This window comes from Glycine soja, chromosome 3 (assembly GCF_004193775.1).
Source record: "Glycine soja cultivar W05 chromosome 3, ASM419377v2, whole genome shotgun sequence".
NCBI lineage: Eukaryota > Viridiplantae > Streptophyta > Magnoliopsida > Fabales > Fabaceae > Glycine > Glycine soja.
This window is the reverse complement of record NC_041004.1, coordinates 33,495,208-33,515,126: the sequence shown is the minus strand read 5'-3', so window position 1 is coordinate 33,515,126 and position 19,919 is coordinate 33,495,208. Positions and strand designations below refer to the sequence as shown.

The 19,919-nt window shown below is 35.3% G+C and overlaps 2 protein-coding genes across 2 annotated transcripts; both read left to right on the top strand.

The window, feature by feature from the left end:
* Positions 1-1,623: 1,623 nt before the first annotated feature.
* LOC114406512 (nitrate regulatory gene2 protein-like) lies at positions 1,624-8,435 on the top strand. Its single transcript, XM_028369227.1, has 4 exons — positions 1,624-3,161; positions 3,804-3,988; positions 5,148-5,371; positions 7,267-8,435. The coding sequence occupies exons 1-4, from the start codon at positions 1,955-1,957 to the stop codon at positions 8,048-8,050; spliced, it is 2,400 nt and encodes a 799-aa protein (XP_028225028.1). The 5' UTR covers positions 1,624-1,954; the 3' UTR covers positions 8,051-8,435.
* A 3,262-nt stretch (positions 8,436-11,697) lies between these two features.
* On the top strand, positions 11,698-13,091 carry LOC114405173. Its single transcript, XM_028367816.1, has 4 exons — positions 11,698-12,063; positions 12,185-12,361; positions 12,460-12,558; positions 12,942-13,091. The coding sequence occupies exons 1-4, from the start codon at positions 11,698-11,700 to the stop codon at positions 13,089-13,091; spliced, it is 792 nt and encodes a 263-aa protein (XP_028223617.1).
* Positions 13,092-19,919: the final 6,828 nt, after the last annotated feature.

Sequence of the window (19,919 nt, the reverse complement as noted above, 5' to 3'; positions counted from 1 at the left end):
CTCCTCCAACCCAAGCGGATTATCCTTTTTAGGTAGCAACACAATGAAAGAAGCATTTGCACCCGTCGAAATGATTTGATTTGCCCAAAAATCCTTCATCATATCCACAAATTCATTTCTCATCGTGTTCCAACATTTTTTAATCAAATGAAAATTCATGTCATCCGATCCCGGGCTCTTATCACTACCACAATCTCATATGGCCTCCTTGATTTCCTCTTCCCCGAAAGGTTGACATAAAAAGATGTTCTCTTCCTCATTTAGTTTTTCAAAATGCACTCAATGAAGGGTTGATCTTTCCTCCCCAATTTCTTGAAAATGCTTGAAAGTATTCAATAGTACATGGCACTTTGTTCTCTTGAGGTGTACAGTGGACCACATATTGTTATTTAGCAGTTTCTTTGAATTTCATGATAGTTTTTTCTTAATGTATATCATTTATAAGAGTGTCGTCGATCTTAGGCAATACTAACAAAACTATTGAATATTTGGTATAAAAAAATGAACAAAACTATTGAATATAATAAGGCATAACACAAAAAATTGTTGTCTAAACTAATAAATAATGTTAAAATTTCAACTAATTTCACAAATTTGATAAAAAAAAATCGTTATTTATATAATAGGTGACAATCATATCTAAAGCAAAATTTATGAAAATCATTATCAAACGGTTACCTATTCTACCAGCAATGGTTTTTCACTTTGATGGCGAGCAAAATACTATAATTTGGTTGTTTTAACTTTTAAGATGTTGGAAAAAAGATATACTATAAAGCATGCAATCAATAAAGCAAAATCTTTCAATCCAAAGAAGCGGACAAAAAAAGTTTAATGAGGGAAAGAAAAGGTAAACATACAAAATTGCACAATCTTTCCTCATAGCTCTTCATAAAGTACGATTAAATGAACAAAGATTACATATAATATATGGTGATCATTTTGGTTACTTCCAGACAAAATAAAAATTCAAATTTAACCAAAATAATCATTTATCCTGCAATATACTTATAACACTTAGGTGTTAGATTCTCTACTCTTAACTCTCATATTTGATCTTAATCCTCTTGTCACACTCTTATCAAATATAATTGGATATAAATAATTAATGTGTTAAAGGTAACATTAAATCATTTCAAATATTATTTAAATTTGATCTTTAACAAAATTAATTCTTGATCAGATTTCTCTTCTTTTTCAGATTCCATATTAATCAGAATTTATTTCTTCTGCTAATGATGAACCAAGAGTTAAGATCCAATAACAGATAAGAGTTACTCCCCATAACAAAAACAAAAAACACTCTCATTTAATACAAAAATATTCATTATATATTCATGAAATGTATATAACAATGAGACATAAGAAGATAAAAAGAAAAACTAAAAATGTAATAAAAAATCTAGTTAAGTGTGTAACTAGCTAAAAGAGAAAAAAAATAATTAAATTAAAAGATATAGATATACTATAATATACAGATATGAGTATAATTGTTAATATTCAATATCACTATTTTCCTTGTAGAAGATTAAAAAAGGAAAATGGCCAATGATCCCACAAACGATAATATCATGAGGTAGAGTGTTTACTTTCATAGGACCAAAAGGTCCAAAACCCCACAGAAAAACAGTGTTCTAAGTCTTTAATAAAAACCCTTTAGATACAAACAAAACAACAGCTATCACACACCAAGAAAAAAAAAATGAAAGACACAAAGTAGAAAAACAAGAAATTAAGAAATGGACATCACCGCCACATCAAAACTCTTATTACACCTCCCACTGCTTCTTCTTCTTTCACTCCAAAACCCATTCACACCTCGCCTCCATTAAACCCACCACCAACACCACAGTTGTTCTCCAATTCAGAAAACAACACATTTTAATGCCTTTATTTTTATGTTAATAATTATTTTCTATCTATTCGAGTATAGTATACGGTATACAAGCCAAAAATGGGTTGCACGGCGTCGAAACTCGACAACGAGGAAACCGTGAGGCGCTGCAAGGAACGGCGTCGTTTCATGAAAGATGCCGTTTACGCGCGCCACCACCTTGCGGCGGCGCACTCTGACTACTGCCGCTGCCTCCGCCTCACCGGCTCCGCTCTCTACACCTTCGCCGCCGGCGAACCCCTCGCCGTCTCCGACGACACTCCCGCCGTCATCCTCAAAACCACTACCACCGCCGCCGCCGATAATCCCCAAACGCATCCTCCTCCTCCTTCCGCCGCCGCAACAAGCCCCAAACTCCCTCGCATAATAACCTCCGACGTCACGCGCCGCCGAAAACCGCCATCGAAGCTTCCTCATATACTCTCTGAATCGAGCCTCTGTTCCACGCCTGGAAGCGAGTATTCAAACTTCTTCGCCACCGCACCTACTTCGAAACCACCACATCCTCCTCCTCCTTCCGCCGCCGCGCGTCGCCGCAAGCCTACGCCGAAACTCCCTCACATCCTCTCCGAATCGAGCCTCTGTTCCTCGCCGCGAAGCGAGTATTCGAATTTCTTCCCCAGGGCGCAACAAGTTCAATCCACCACGCCTACTTCGCAAGCCTCTTCGGTTTGGAATTGGGAGAATTTCTATCCTCCCCCGTCTCCTCCAGGCTCCGATTACTTCCGCCAAAAAAATCACAAATCGGAAACGCCGAATCTCGAAACGTCGGAATCGGAATCTGAATCGACCTATAATCCGTTCGGTTCAAAAGTTCAACGTATACGCAAAATCGAAAACATTACTAACGTTGATTCAATTTCACAGCAACAAAACGCGGAACGTGAAGTTTTGGAATCGGAATCGGAATACGGATACTTACGTGAACCGGTTCAGACGGAGCGTGAGGAGGTTCTATGCAGCGAGTGGGAGGACCGTTACAGTTCCTCGAGTTCGTCGTCGGAGGAGGAGGAAGGGATCGCCAAAAATAGATCGCCGGCGAAGGCGGAATCTGACGCCGGCGGCGATGCTCCGGAGAAGAAGGATGAGAAGGTTGATGATGACGTGGCGGAGGCGGCTAAGGTTGCCGTGAGGCATAGGGATTTGAAGGAGATAGTGGAAGCGGTTAGGGAGAATTTTGAGAAGGCTGCGATGGCCGGAGATCAGTTATCGGAGATGCTCGAAGTTAGCAAAGCGCACCTTGATCGGAGTTTCAAGCAATTGAGGAGTAAGGTTTTTTCTTTTCGGGTTCTTTGGTTATTCGGAAAGTGCGGGAAATTTTTAAACTAAATTCATTTTAATCATATTTTAGTTTCTTTTTTTACACAAAAAAGAGAATCTTATAAACTATTTTTTTTCTGTTTTTTTTTTTTGTGAGAATTGGATACTTGTTTTTGTCTTTGCTGGTTTTTTCACGACGAAGATAATAATAGCTATGTCCAAAATGGGTTAAATTTTGTGTAAAAAAAGTTTTAATTAAATTAAGAGAAATATTGATAATATTTTTAAAAAAATACATTTTTAATATTAACTTATATTTATTAAAAATCACAGAATTTTGTAATTTTTTTTTAAAATGAGTTTCGATCTTGATTCCGTTGTTTTAAAATATATAGATTGTATTAAAAAATTATTAGAAAATATGTGACTAACCTTCTTCTTAAACTAATTTAACAAGAATTTGATATTTTTTTTTGAAGAAAAAAAATTAAACCACAAAAAATTATCCTTTTCATTTTTGGAGAGTATTTAAAAATATTCATATATAATAAATAAATATATAAATAATTAAATTAAATATGACACACATGAGATAATAATATTTTTTTATGTAGAAATAAACAATGAAAGTGTTGGTTTTTGAATGCAGAAACACTTTACCATTCAAATAGTATACTGAGCAACCTGAGTTCGAGTTGGACCTCTAAACCGCCGTTGGTGGTTAAGTACCGGTTCGACGCCGGTTCGTTGGACGGACCGGGAGGTTCGAAGAGTCTGTGTGCTACTTTGGAACGGCTTTTAGCTTGGGAGAAGAAGCTGTATCAGGAAGTGAAGGTAATTTTCAGGGTATTTACGTCATCTCGTAATTATAATTATTTTCTTTATTGAATGAAATTTTGATGTTGACACAAAAGACTTGTCCTTTGTTATTTTTCTTGCTGGTGAATTGACCAAAATACGCTCGTACGGGGTGTAGGGGGGACCCTTTGTACTTTGGATAATTAGTGTTTTGATGAATTCGGACGAGGCACTTTCGGTGAATTTGACTAATTTCGTGCATTGTTTATCGTGTCTGTCAAATGACAAAAAGACCCCTATCTCATATGATATGCCTATGGTCTCCTGGGGACAAAGACAAACTGTTTACTGCATGCAAGAAGGAAAAAGTCCGAAAATGATAAGTAGATTAGAAGTCTAGAAGTGGGTTAGGTTTTTTTCATGGTTTGGAAATTAAAAACATTAAATTTTTATAATTACAAAAAATACACACTTGATTTGTTATTTTGTTTTTTTGTTTTCATATGGTTCGTTAAGTTAAAAAAATTTACTTGTCTTCTTTATGATGTATTTATTATACTAAATTGATGTTTTAGTCAATTTATTGTACATTTTACCTAATGTAACATTTGTCACAATTTGGCACGAATTATCAAGTTCATCATGTTAGATGTAGTAAATTGATAGAAGAATTGACTTCATCTATATATAGCATATACATTTTAAGGAATTAAAATGAATTTTTCTTAACTTAAAAAATCAAACTGAAAAAAAAATTGAAATGAGGAATAAAAAGTGTATTTTAACCTTAACATATCAAATATAAAGGAAAAGAAAAAATAAAGGCCTAAGGTGATTCATTGTTGTCCATGTCAGTGTCTTCAATTTTTGTCCCACGTGCGATTCATTGTTCACATTCAGTTGTGATAAATTATTGGTTGTCCATTCTGCTGATAGGATATGAAAGGGCAAAGAGTTTCTGTTATACACTTATACTAGTATATATAAATTGCTTGCCCAAAAATGGATAGAAAAGGTAATGTATAGAATATGGATTATGGATGCTTGGAGTTTTCATCAATGTAGTGTCTAGCTCAGGCTGTCTTTTTACCAAACTGAAGTCAGGTGGTTATGTTGCATTTATTTGGCTAAAATCACGTAATTTTGGAGCCGCTGTGTGTTGATGCATACTAAAATAAAGTCCTTGCATATTTAGGCTAGAGAAGGTGTGAAGATTGAGCATGAAAATAAATTATCAGCACTGCAAAGTCAAGAATGCAAAGGGGGTGATGAAGCAAAGCTAGATAAGACCAAGGCCTCCATAACAAGGTTGCAGTCATTAATTGTTGTCACATCTCAAGCCGTGTCTACCACCTCAGCTGCCATTAATGGCCTTAGGGACTCTGATCTTGTTCCTCAGCTTGTTGAGCTCTGTCATGGGTATGTCTGTTCATTATGCAATTATTTTACTGTTTTTACTAAATGCTCAAAGTATGAGAGGACAGTTCAAGCCTCCCTCCCTTTCAAAATACTAATAATCACACTTTCAATTTAGACCAAGGACTAGGAGATAAGGTGTTCCACATTCAACCAAGGCAATTAAGGCGTATGGTAGCACATTGAATTGGCTTTTGTACTGCCGTAAATGAATGAACTTGAATACTACATTGGGCACCCAAAACTTTTTGAATTATAAAAAGAATAAATAAGGAGCCTTTTGTCAATGAGGAGCACGAGTAACATAACATACTCTCGGTTAAAATTTATTAAAGTGCAATTTACAAAATTATTATAAGTGAAGCTTATTTAAATTAGGAGTGGCATGTACATAATTTTGTTATTCTTGATAAATTATAGTAATAGCCAATAGTAAAGAGTGTGTTTGGAGAGGGCATTACTAACATTTCTCTTTGGCAACTTATACCTAGTCTTTGTCTTGTCTGCTATGTGTGTAAGTGTGTCACATGTGAATTAAGCGTTACATTTGAGACTTCATGATCAAAAGCACCTTAAATTATGTGCTGCAACATGCTGTGTAGCCATAACTTTGAATCATGATGTGGCTTGCATATAAGATTCTTACTCCTAATTTTGTGTATAAGAATAATCTACATGGTGGAAAGCGAGAAATTCTGAGCTATAACAACCCGGATGAAAGCAAGGAGTTCTGGAAGAACTTCAATTGAGAACCACCTGAATTCTGTTTCTTCTACTATTCAAATAGTTTCTTCATAGAGGGTATTCATTCAATTATTCAGAGAGGAGTATGATGCACAACTCATGTAATGTAAAACACGCTAATTTGGATCACAGAACACAGATAATCTAGGGTGTGGTGGACTGGTGGTTGAAGCATTATGTCTTACTGCTATAATACGACACTTGCTCCATCAGCTCTGAGTCTCTGCATGAGTGCATGCGCCGCTCCTTTGTACCAGACTCTCTAATTACTGCCTAGCAACTGTAAACACATCTTGGCCCACTATTGCACCTGCCAAAATCTTGTGTCTTTTTAACATTTCAGGCATCATATAGGTAAATAGAATTTACTGATAGGGTTAGGTATGTTAAGATAACTATTGTATTATGGTAAAGCCCTCATGATTGTTAACCGTTAATAAACTATTTGACAGGTTGTGAGGGGTTATAATTATTAACATAGAGAAGAGTCAAGTCTGTGCATAACATTAACTGATTAACAAGAGTCAAGTCTGTGCAATACGCAAAGCACAAAAGAGTAATATATATATATATATATATATATATATATATATATATATATATATATATATATATATATATATATATATATATATATATATATATATATATAGCAGAATGACTAAATTACCCTTAACTAATATATCTAAAAGTATCTAACAATAAAGATAGTCAAACGATAATTGTTTGCTTTATTGTTCCAAATCATTAGTTAGGTCAATTTTGCAATGCTATATGAAATTGGAGGATGCAAATTGCAAGCAAACATGGTAGCATTATTCTTGGTAAAGAATCTTGGTTCAATTGGATCATTTAGTTACAATTCTTATTGGTTGTTGTCACTTGTGTCTGTGATGTTATATCCTGCTCATCTCTACACATGTTTAATGTGAAGAAAACATCTTAATACAGTTATTTAAAAATGCTGTCTTCCATAAAAAGAAAAAATCAGTGACTGTTGAGAACTCGGCTAAAATGTTGTAATTTGTAAAACATATGATATCAACTCTATACATATAGAACCATTATTTACCAAATAGTTTGGTCTGAATTAAAGATGGGGGTTGTCTCTGTTCACAGACTGTTCTCTCATGTTTGCGATATATGAAATGTAGAATCTTATACATGTGGAAGTCAATGCATCAGTACCATGAAATTCAAAGCAACATTGTGCAGCAAGTCCGTGGCCTTGTGAACCAATCATCCAAAGGTCACTCAACATCTGAATCACACAAGCAGGCAACTCGTGATCTTGAATCAGCTGTGTCAGCTTGGCACTCCAGTTTCTGCCGCCTCATAAAGTTTCAACGTGACTTCATCCTGTCTCTACATGGCTGGCTCAAGTTGAACCTTATTCCAGTCAACAATGACAACAACAGCAGCAGTGAACCATCTGGTGTGTTTTCTTTCTGTGATGAATGGAAACTAGCCCTTGACCGTGTTCCGGACACAGTTGCTTCCGAAGCAATCAAAAGCTTCATCAATGTTGTCCATGTGATATCTGTCAAGCAATCTGAAGAGCTCAAGATTAAGAGGAGAACTGAGAATTCTTCCAAGGAACTTGAGAAAAAATCTTCATCTCTGAGAAGCATAGAAAGGAAGTTTTACAGCTCCTATTCTATGGTAGGTATTACCCCTCCTGAGTCAGGGCCTGGTAATGGACAAGGCTTGGATGCAAGAGACCCTCTTGCTGAAAAAAAAATGGAACTAGCAGCGCACCAAAGGCGCGTCGAAGATGAAATGGTGAGGCATTCAAAGGCTGTTGAGGTGACTAGAGCCATGACACTCAACAATCTACAGACAGGCTTGCCTGGAGTGTTTCAGGCATTGACCAGTTTTTCTACTTTGTTCACTGAGGCTCTTGAGTCAGTATGTAGCCGTTCATATGCCATCAAGTAACTAAAGGGGTTTAGCTCAGGGGACTAGCTCAGTTAGTTGAGTATGATGCGTGAGTTGTTTAAATCCCCTGGTATCTGTCTTCGATTCCTACCGGCAAATTAAAAAAAATGTCATCAAGTAGGTCATTCATTTGTTATGCTTGGGAATTGAAGTATAGCATAAGAGTTGGCTCTTTTTTTGGTGCTGGCTCTTGCTGCTCACATTAATTAACTGTTTGGTTTACTTTGAAATGTAAATATGAAGAATTTTGTGGTTTTATCAATCTTTTTATTATTATTATGGAAAAGGGGATTGTCTCTTTTTTGCACAAGCAAATTTTTTTGTTTGTATCAGAGGATGGAAATTTTCGGTATGAATAAATTTGCTCATTTTGCTTTTTGGTCCAGTGAAGTCATGTCTATCTTAATTTAAAGTGTTCTGTAATTAAGATGGTGTTTTTGCTTCCAAAAATCCGGAATGCTTTCTGATATAGTTTTACAGGAATATCAAAATCTACTGTCAGATTAAATGCGTCTGAGAAATTGAAGACATCAAGCTACTTCAAATTATACTCTTATAAGTTATAAATTACTCAAATAAGATATGCATCTGGGCAACGCACGGGTGTCATAATTGGTAGAATTTATATAATTTTTAAATAGGTAATTAAACATGTAGTAATATTTCATTAGAGTATACAAAGCAATAAGAAAGGAAGATGTGAGATACAAATATACAATTGCCAGAAAAGCATATTTTTAGTTGTGGTATGAGGTAAGCTTCTTTTTAAAATTGTTAGATTTACGTAAAAAATTGTAGTTAAGTGGAAATTTTGACATCATAAAACAGTATCTAATAGATTTTGTATAGATCACAAGTATTGAGAGACAATTTAGCTTGAGTATTGTAGAACTATTATAAGCACTAAACTTTTTTTTTAATATTTATTTATTATACCTACGTTTATCATTTGAATTTGAGATCACTAATTTTTGTAACTAAACTTATTATTATATAATTACTTATAGCGTGTATTAGTAAAGGAAAGTTAAGATTTCATTGTACCTTTAGAAACATTAAAATAAGGAATGTAGAACTACATGAGAAATTAGAAATAGATAAGATGACCTAAAACTAAAAAAATTACATGGTAACATGTCAATTCAATTCCACAGCTGTTAACTTGTCAACTCTTTTTTTATACGTCTAACTTGTCAACTCTAAAACTCGCACTTCATATGTTATATATTATAATGAATTCTTACACCACCAATAACTTAATGGGACATGATTTTTATCGATTATTGAATTATAACTTTATATATAAGTATATAATCAAAAGGCCTTATTTTTATATATTTTAAAGTTTATATTATACAACAAAGTACTAAATAATTTTAGATTAATTTAATATTTTATAGTTATGATCTATATGAAAATAACCATCAATCTAGATAAAAATATCTAAGAAAAAATTACTAAAAAGTGCAATAATTGGTGTAACTAAAAAATACTTGAGATAGACTTAATCATAGGGAATCTTATTTCAATTTTTCAAAAAGATTTTAAGTTGTTGGATGGTTTCTGTTTGGTTAATTTTTGTATAAGCGTTTAGAAGAGAAGAAAATAAAATGTATTGAGTTTCTCCATATACTAAAATCAACTTTATGCACCTTAACTTTTGAAGTTAAATAAAAAAGAAAAACTACAAAAGTTGAGTATATAAATATATTTTAGTTTATTTATATAAGAAGTTGAATTAATTCTACTTTCTTATTTTCTTCTCCTATAATAGTTTATGGGAAATTTTATCCACGCGATGCCATGGCAACTTTTGAAAATAGCATATCCTTCTAGTCCGCATAGCATCCTAGTACATTATTTCATTATTTGTATAAGCTTTCTTCATAATCACAAGAATAAAATAAGAAAAAAATGAAATAAGTGTCTCGTATAGACTAAGAATACTTTACGCATAAGCTAAATCATTTTTTTAATAAACTAAATTATTTTAACTTCTCTAAAAAAAACTAACTTTAACTTAAAATTATTTTATTTTTTTCTTTTTATATTCTTTATCCATAAGTTCTTATGGACAAACTTATTTGAGGCCAACATATGAATTGTAAGTATAGCTTTGATGGTATGTGCAAGGTGAGAAGAGAGGGTATGTTATTCCCACCACCCCACCCCCACCCCCGCTTTTTACACTTTGCATCACCAGCCTATATTTTTGTAATTTGTTTCTATAAAGTAACATTTTACATAAACTAGTTTATGTAAGATTTGGAGAAGAAAAAGTGGGGTGTTAAACTGAGAGGGAAGAGGGGTGTTAAACCGTGTGCACCCAACATTAGCCTTCATTCTTGAGCTTGGTTTTGGTCTTCAACAGCTCCATTGTGCAGCGTCCTCTTCTCCCTTCACAGCGCGTACGTTGGTTTCTTCTTCTTTTTCTTTAGTGTGTTGGCATTGTCGAGGTAAGCACTCTTCTCTCGCGTTGTCATTTGCGTTTCCATTGTTGGTGGCTTTGTGTAGTGCTTAGGGTAGTTGATCCACGTATGCATTTAGCTTATCTACATTTGCGTTATACTTGATCCGCAGTAGTGATAGGGTAGGGATGTAGATGATCCGCGTAGGTTGTAGGTGATCCACAATTGGTAGGATTCTTTGAAGCTTCATGCGGATCAAGTTGATCCACATGACCCTATTTTAATTAAAAAAGAAAGAAAAACAAGTTTAAATTGATGAAATATGATTTTTATTAGAGTTTAGGGTTAGTTTCTCGGGTTTTAGGCTCAAGTAGAATATGAATGAATAATGAACTAAGTTTCATATTATGCTGTAATTTTGTGATGTTGATATTGCTTTGAATTTTGATTATGCTACATTTGACTCCTAGCATTGTTTGGTTTGTATTGTACTGTTTGGATTGTTTGATGATGAACATGTTGATATTGGTTTGTAATTTGTTTAGTTTGTATTAGTTTTGACTTCAGTGGACTAAGATACTAATACTGGATAAGATTAAAATTAATGATAAGTTAAAATTTAGGCAGTTTGGCTCTAGCTTTGAAGTTGGTGCCCATTTGTTTCAACAATAACAGCTACTTCCACTTCAGGTGTTCCTCTTTCATCTTTAAATTAAATAGGCCAAAATTTTGACATGCTTATGAGGCTTTTCTTCACTTTGGAGAAGAGATACAGTTGTTGTTTACTGTGTTTTAGCCTTTTAAGTTTTAGCTTCGTTCATGACTTATCCTCAAGTTGTCTTTGGAAAAAAAGGATAAATGTTGTCAAATCTGAATTTAGTAGCTGACAAAACATTTTTGTTTTCTTTTTTTGTTGTTTGATCTTAAGAACTCTATCATAACCCCACCAATTGTTGAAAATAGTAGACATAAATAAGCCAATGACACTTAAACATCAGAAACTTGAAGTGACCATAATAGTCTCAGTCAGTTATATCGTTGATTGCTTCATAATAAGTGTTACACCAAAATTCTGATTCAATGAAATCCTTAGAACTTGCATGACTTTGAGTCAATGAAATCAATGTTACACCAATGAAATCATTAAAATCCTTCAACATCACTTAAACATCCTTAGAACTTGCATGACTTTGAGTCAATGAAAGCAGTGATGGAATTTGTGGTAGACATTTGTAGATCATGGTTAGGACTAGAGGCTTAGGTCGTGCCTTAGGTAGGGTTATTGGCAGAGGTCGGGGGAGAGAGGATCGTGATGATTCTGATGATGCTCCCCAGCGACGAAGGCCTATCGCATCAACACACAGGCAACGAGTATCTGTCACTATTGTCGATGATGAGTCAGTGGTACCTACGGACTCGCCTGTGGTACCTGTGGCTGAGCCTGTCGTAGCTACCGATGAGCCGATGGTAGATGCAGACACTAGTGCAGACACCGATGCAGAGGCTGCTGCAAATGAGCCTGAGGGATTTCCAAGTGGATCGACCAACCTATCCTTGCTTACCGAGTATGCTGAGCATGTTGCAGCCAGCGTATGGACGGGAAAGGTATTTATAATTTTCAATTTAAGTTATTTGTTAAGTGTATGTTATTATTGAAATGAAATTTGTGTTCCTTTAAAATATTATGTTAATGAATTGTCTGTTCCTTTATACTTCAATTCAAGAGCGTCCTGAATTGAATTTATCCTCCCATGGGAGGAAGGTGCAGAAATTAGGTAGGCCTGTCCCTGCCATTGAGGGGCTAGTTGCTGGGACAGGACTAAGTCCTTTGATTGCATGTTCAGTAGACACGGACGATCAGGGACTTATATCATCATTTGTGGAGAGGTGGCACCAGGAGATAGTAGTTTCCATCTTCCTGTGGGGGAGGTTACCATCACACTAGACGACGTGGCGTCTCTTATTCATGTGCCCATTGTTGGCGACTTCCATACCTTCCAGCCTCTGCACGTCGACGAGGCGGTGCTGATGTTGGTTGACTTACTAATGGTCACACCAGAGGCAGCCAAGGCTGAGACAAGACATTGTCATGAACCATACGTACGCCTATCTTAGGTACGAGATACATATCAGCGTAGATGTCAGGCCGGACATTGGACAACTGCAGCTCATGCCTATCTTCTTCATCTTTTGGGTTGCACTCTTTTTGCTAACAAGAGTGCAACTCATGTTCATGTTGTCTTCTTAGACGCTCTGCGTGACCTAAGTCAGACTAGGAGGTATGCGTGGGGAGCTGCTGCCCTGGTGCATATGTACGATCACCTGAATGATGCTTGCATCAGCACCAGCCGACAGCTTGCTGGTTGCATCACCCTGTTATAGGTAATTAACATGTTTTTCATAAGTTAATTACAACAATGTTTTAATTAGGGTATTTTATACGTTCATTTGAAATTTGTATGATTTTCATGTAACCTTTGTAGTGTTGGATATATGAGCACTTTTTGTCAGTTGCGGAGTGTAACGCTGATCCGGACTATGACGAGGTGTCACCACGTGCATGTCGGTGGATTGCTACGAAGAAGACTGTGAAGAGCATATCTATAGAGACGTATAGGCAGCGCCTGAATTGACTTACGATTCCTGATATCTGCTGGTTGCCATATGGGGAGCACCAACCGGTACGGGAGCTACATTTGATTTCATGCTTTTCCGGTCAGCTCCGCTGGGGGCCCGTTGCTGTCAGATGCCGACCAGAGAGGGTCATGCGCTAGTTCGGATACGTCCAGAGTATTCCTGCTCCGCCTGTCGATTCATGGGTGTCATTTGATGAGATAGACGACAGGTGGATGCACTACTCAGACCATTTTGCGCCAGCAGGTGACATGTGTATTGTGCCAAGTCAGTGTGTGCCCGACTACATCAGCTGGTTCTTCGTCATTTCTCATCCATTCATGACTGTGGCACAGACATCAAATCCTCCACGAGATGCACCTACGACGCAGCCCAAACATATCCCCCATATCCCTCAGGTGCCAGAGCCACATATCCCTCAGGTCCCGGAGCCAGCAGCAGCATCGACACCTGTCAGGTCTAATGTGGACGAGCCAAAATATGTAGTGGTAAGTGTTACTATTTGGTTAGATGTATGAAATGTCATTTACGTCAATTATTTTAATACTAATTTGTCTAATTTGTTTGTTTTCTATTTAACAGGAGGCTTACCATGCGATCGTTGAGAGGTTGGAGCGTCATCTCAACCTAGGGATAGTCACGTCAGGCACATCGACGCATGAGGTCATCGAACAATGCCTCAGGATTGTTAAGGATGTCACAGAAGACGGCATTGTGTATGTGAGGTCTCGACGTAGGCGGCGCAAAAATCAGTCATAGTTTATTTACACATTTGATATTATCATATTTGGATGATGTATATACTTTTCTTGTATTTGAAAACATGTTTGTTTTTTTACTGAACATTTTGTATATTTATAGTTATTTTGGTTGATAATATTTGTTTATGATATTAGTGTTAACTTTTAAATTAATTGTGTCCTTTAATGTGATATCCAAATACTTTTGAAAATCCAAAAGATCCAATTCCACAGTCAAAATTTAGAGGATTAAAAATCGATAGTTTGGTCAAAACCAATTTAACGACTTAAAGTTTTTAAACAAAAAATAATTAAAAATACCAGTATTATAATTTGTTGGAGTTGACTCGTGAAATTCAACTTGTTAGGATGAGAATATATACTTTGATTTTAAGTTTTAACACGAGCTAATTTTATAGAAAAAACTGTTTTATTTTTTATACTTTTTTATGAGTATAAATACATTTAGTTGATGCTCATAAAATATATTAATAATTTTTTTGAGGCTCAAATATCATTTTAATTTCTATAATTTGGCTCTTTGTTTTTTATTTTTTATTTAATCTTTGTTTTTTTATTATAAACTATTATTTACCAACAAATTTATTTTCGTGTCCCATTGTTATCATTTTAATTTAACGAATTTGTTGATTTAGGTAAACCAATAACATTAAATAATCATCATACGGTAATGGACACGAATTGAAACATTCATTAACTTCAACATAGTGGAAAGAAATAAAATTTGCATCAAATACTACAACTAAGTCATGCTAATTTTGAGACAAGGACACGTCGTCTTCCATTTTCATTACTTGTTTACTAAAAACAACTAAAATTTTTATTGGCCCGAATTTTTTCCAGTAGTTAGACTGCACTAACACCTTCAGCACGTCGTCGTTGGTTTTCAGTTCAATAATTTTGAATTTGATAATTTTATCTGAATACTCATAGTGACTTGGTTGTCGAAAAAACAATCGCATTACCGTTTGTGTTTCATGAATACCATAAGAGGGAATCCCATGAGGCGCAACTTGCTTGATCAAATCCTTCAGTTCATTCATGGTACATTTAGAAGGAATGTCAAACTTTTTGGGATTTTTTCCCGTGAACGAGTAACCAACAAACTCATTTTGGTGTGACATGTTTCACCTCACATTGTAATACAACAGGGCATCATGAGTAGGGGTCATACTAGCTTCAAGTAAGTTTAATATACCATATGGTGTTCTACCAATGGTGCATAATAACTCAATCGGACCAACACATGAAAATTGATTATTACACATTAACATTGTGTTAACATCATCATCATTTTTCAGTTGCATACATTGAAAGTGAAGATGGTTACCTGTATCTGTGAATGACTGCCGGTAGTAAATTTCATCTAAATATTGTTTGTCGATTAGTTGAAGGGTATTGTGTATTCTGGTTTGTAATGTTTGAAAATCACAAGCGTTAGGTACTCGAATGGGTGCTGGAGTGGAAGTTTGAAAATAAACACCACTATCATTGTGAACAATGGATCCATTTGGAAAAATAAAATCTAATGTGGAGTTCACAATTGTTTGACTGCTTGTTTCTCCCAAGAATACCATACTTTGTTCTAAGAGTTGGGTTAGGATAGAATGTGTGATTTTTTACCGTGTTCGACTGTGTCATATATATAGATGACTTTCAGTATCATTGCTTCAGTTTTTTAAAATAAATATATACGCGTGCACATGGTTTCTGTCTGTGTTGTCAACTACACCAATGACGTGACATGCTTTATCTTGCAGCAGATTTGAATTTGTAGTCAAGTCTTACAGTGTCCTGTCATGCTTTATGTTAACACGCATGCATTTCACAATGTATTGTCAACTCAGACAACGATTTATCATACATGCGTACTTTATTTTAGTAGCACCGATTAATTTTTTTCTTAAAGCAAGAATTAAGTAATAATTTTTTTGTTAACGGAACAAATATACAAAGACACATAACTCTAATGTGAGATTCAAATTCACAAAGATCAGTGATTAAAAGGTACATGTTCAATCATCATTTATGTCAACATAGTCTCTTTTGAACATCATGAAGCTTTTGTAATGTTGCATTCTACTAATATATGGAGTTGGTCACTGCTTCGCCTGAGGATGACAACTGCTAGACCATAACAATGCTACAGGCGGTAAAGGACAACGGTCTTTTAAATAAACCTGTTGTACATACAAAAAAAATATTAACTCAATCGTACAAAACTCATTGCATAAATAAAAAAAAAAAAACACTTTATATCTAGAATGTACCTGAACAAAATGATTGTCATACACGTGACTGATACAAATTATGCGATGCACTGAAGAATCTGATGGCGGTTGATTTCTAAGAGAAAAGAATGTCATGCTTTGTTGTTGAGACAAGGATACAAGGATTGCATTATACCTTGATGCAATGACATATCCCATGTCGATTATATCCATCCACTTATCCATAGTCACCTGAATGAAACAAATATACACGTCAAACTTAATTTTAAAGTTAAGTCTTAAAAATCAAAAACATAAATTACATACCTTGGTTAACCCATCAACAAGTATTGACATCCTTAATTCCTCAAATCTTTCCTTGTCACCAAAGAGCTTCATATACTCATCTGAGAATTTCCCATGTTCTTTAAGGAGATGGGTGCGGACCAACGACCAAGAGTTTTCACCCATACCTAATAAACTGGCAACCAACTGATATCCATAGTTTCCATCAGTTTTGACATCAACAATGTTATGAATGAAGTCGTGGATAAATGGCAAAAATTGGTCCAACATAGGCATGATCGTTCTTGGATTGGGATGCTCAGAAGATGATGCACTACGCCTCACTGACGAATTGCTATTTTGCACAGAATGAAAAGCATCTACATACTCCCAGTAAGATGGATCGCGCTTTGTTGACCTTGGGTTTCTGTTTATCGTTTCTTCGGTGCACCTTTTGTGTTAACCTTTGTTGGAGGAGGACACATCAAATTTTGATCAAGGTATGCAATTTCTCGAAGTTTAGTCTTCAGAGTAAACTTACCACAAACATCAAGTTCTTCAAATCTTTTGGATATTATTTCCATTTCTTCCTTGATGCTCACTTCGAGCTTAGATAACCCTTGGTCTGAAAAACTAAGTCTCCTCCAGAACATATGGATTGAATCTAGTGGGATGCAACCATCAACATATTTGGATAGCTCACAAGCACAAGGAAGACCGTGCGTGCTTCTCATGACACAACCACAAGTGGAAGGATTCTTGCCAGCATAGTGAACACGCTCAAATTCAGCAGCAATCTGATTTAAAGCATACCTTGAAATCATTCCAAGAAGCCTCTCTGTATAAGGTTTTTTTGAAGACATGTCCAACGACATGTGTACTTGTTTCAAATGATGCTTTAATTTCCGTGTGTTGTAGCGTCATCATGTTGTTCATGGCATCCCAGACACTGCATAAGTCTCCAAGGCTATTCTGTAACACTCTTTTTAAAGCCCAGTGAGTAGATTCAACCCTACATTTCAAATACACAAATAACAATAAACATATACAACAATAAAATTCCATCAATTCATCAACGTTAATAGAAATAATTGAACAATTTCATACCTGTTTGTTGTTGTGTTTCCTAAGTGCATCACCTTATTCATCCAGGCATAAACAAATTTTTCCTTGTGTGAGATTATCCATGTTTCCTTGACATAGTCAACAAACATTGGCCAAAGTGAACAAACCATTTCAAACTTCTTCAGGCACTCATCAAACTACTGCTCTGAAGGACAATCAACAAGAGTTCCTCAGGCATCCATGACATACTCCCAAGCATTTCTTTGACCAATTAATTATTTACATTTGCCCTTCACATTCTTGTTTATGTGAAAGTTGCACAACAAATTTGTACACTCAGGAAATACAGTTTTCATTGCATTCATCAATGTTAGGTCTCTGTCAGTCACAATAACTCCAGGGAGGACATCACGTCTTAACAATATACCTCAGAAGCGTTCTAAAGCCCAAATCACATTATTAAGACGTTCACCCTCCATATATGCAAAATCGGCAGAGAATGTCTTCCCAGTTGGTGTCACCCCAACAAAATCAAGCAGTGGGAGTCTAAACCTGTTTGTTTTGTAGGTATTGTCTATCAAAACACCAAATTACATGCATTGACTAACTTCACTACATTAGGGTGACACTAAAAGATATCACGAACCACGTCTTCATCCTTTAATCTGTGTCAATGAATATACTGATCTCATTCAAGAAGTTTCATTAGATGTTGCATTTCAATATCACTTCCTCTTATGGAAGAACGGTATGCACTTCTTGCATTGTATATTTGTTTGATGGTCGTACAACTATTGACATTATGCTCCTTCAGAGTTAGCAGAATGCTTCTTTGTTTCACCATTGACTTCGTCATATCAACAATAAGTGTCTTTTCAGCTTTAGTCAATCGCCCAGCATATGGATGTCCAACTAATGACTTGGCCAATTCATGATTATGAATCCCGCACATCAACTTCACCATCCAGCCTTGTCCTCCAACCACTGGCTTGCCACGAAGCTTGAAAGGACAGCCACATTTCCTAGTCCCAGTATCTCTTCTAACAAATTCTTTCTTCCTACACCTATATTCGTCACTCCTTTCACAACCAATTAACACAAACGAAGTCCTTCCTCTACTACCAGTGTTTGTGTCAGACCTTATAATCACTGTCACAAATCCGTTTTCATGAGCGACGAATCGAGCCCACCACAAAACATCCTCTCGACTGTCAAACACCTACAAAGCAATCCAGATAATTTTAGTTTTCTACAACATATTCATTTTATTAAATCACTCACAATCATGAACATTATTACCTGAGAAGTATTAAACGCATTCGAACAATCAACATGTGGTTCATTCACACCACATTCTTCTTCATTTTGATAATCCATATCAACTTCTTCAGACATTATACTTTCATACATCCACTGATCTTCGTCTATCTTAACAATAAATCATAAATTTCAACACAGACATACAACACCTAACGAACTAGACATAACATACAAAACTATACATAATATTTTATTATCAATCACAACAACTCATTATTAGTAAAATGCAAAAACCCTATGTCATTCTACATACAATGAAAATCAATTAAACGTATAAACAATTAAATTATTTTTAATTATGACAATACAAACAAAGTAATAATTTAAATAATTATAAAATTAAATAAATTTTACAAATTCAAAATCCGTATAAACCTTACAAATTAACATGATCCGTATAAGCCTTGCGGATCAACTTGATCTGTAAGGCTTATACGGATCAAGTTGATCCGTATTCTTAACAATAACATACAGGTCAACTTGATCCGTACCAGTCTTACGGATCAACTTGATCCGTATGCTCTACGGATCAGCCCATTCACAAACACCCATCAGAGATGCAGAAATGCGTACCACGTACCTCGTTTGCCTTACGACGTCGAACAAACCACCACAACAATGAACACCAGCCCCTTCACCTTCACCAAAAGCTCACCTAGCGCAAGAAAATATCGCACAGAAGAGAGAAACGCAAGAAAAAAAAGCTTCGTAGCGGAAATCACTGTGCACCCAGCTTTTTAAAGAAAAAGATAGGGGAAGGGACATTTCTGACATTTTCAGAAAATATTGGGTGCTCCTAGCATCTCCATAAACTCAAATACTCTCGTGTTGATTCTGTCGTTTCTTTTTAATTGTTTGAGATACTTCTTTCAGAATTTGATGCAATATGACATAAAACGAATGGGTGGATTCAAGTAAGAGCTGTCCCAAGTTCCCATGATTGATAAGTACTATTTTCTAATTATATTATTTATTAAAAATTAGAACTTGTTTGCATAAACTTCTTTAAAAGCATTTTTAAGAGAAGAAATACAAGTAAATGAAATGAACTTTTTAATAAATTAAAATTAGCTTACACATAAATTAATTTATAAAAGCTCTCTTATATTAATTTCTCTCAAAGATAATTTTTAACTTATGTACAAGCTAATTTTTAATTTTTGAAAAAATTATTTTATTTTTTTCT

Bases quoted from the DNA above. Each gene is read 5' to 3' on its own strand.
- LOC114405173 (XM_028367816.1), top strand. From the start codon at position 11,698: ATGGTTAGGACTAGAGGCTTAGGTCGTGCCTTAGGTAGGGTTATTGGC. The intron at 12,362-12,459 runs GTAGTTTCCATC...CATACCTTCCAG, and splicing joins AGAGGTGGCACCAGGAGATA to CCTCTGCACGTCGACGAGGC. The intron at 12,559-12,941 runs GTACGCCTATCT...TAACCTTTGTAG, and splicing joins GACATTGTCATGAACCATAC to TGTTGGATATATGAGCACTT.
- LOC114406512 (XM_028369227.1), top strand. From the start codon at position 1,955: ATGGGTTGCACGGCGTCGAAACTCGACAACGAGGAAACCGTGAGGCGC. The intron at 3,162-3,803 runs GTAAGGTTTTTT...TTTTGAATGCAG, and splicing joins GAGTTTCAAGCAATTGAGGA to AAACACTTTACCATTCAAAT. The intron at 3,989-5,147 runs GTAATTTTCAGG...TTGCATATTTAG, and splicing joins AGCTGTATCAGGAAGTGAAG to GCTAGAGAAGGTGTGAAGAT.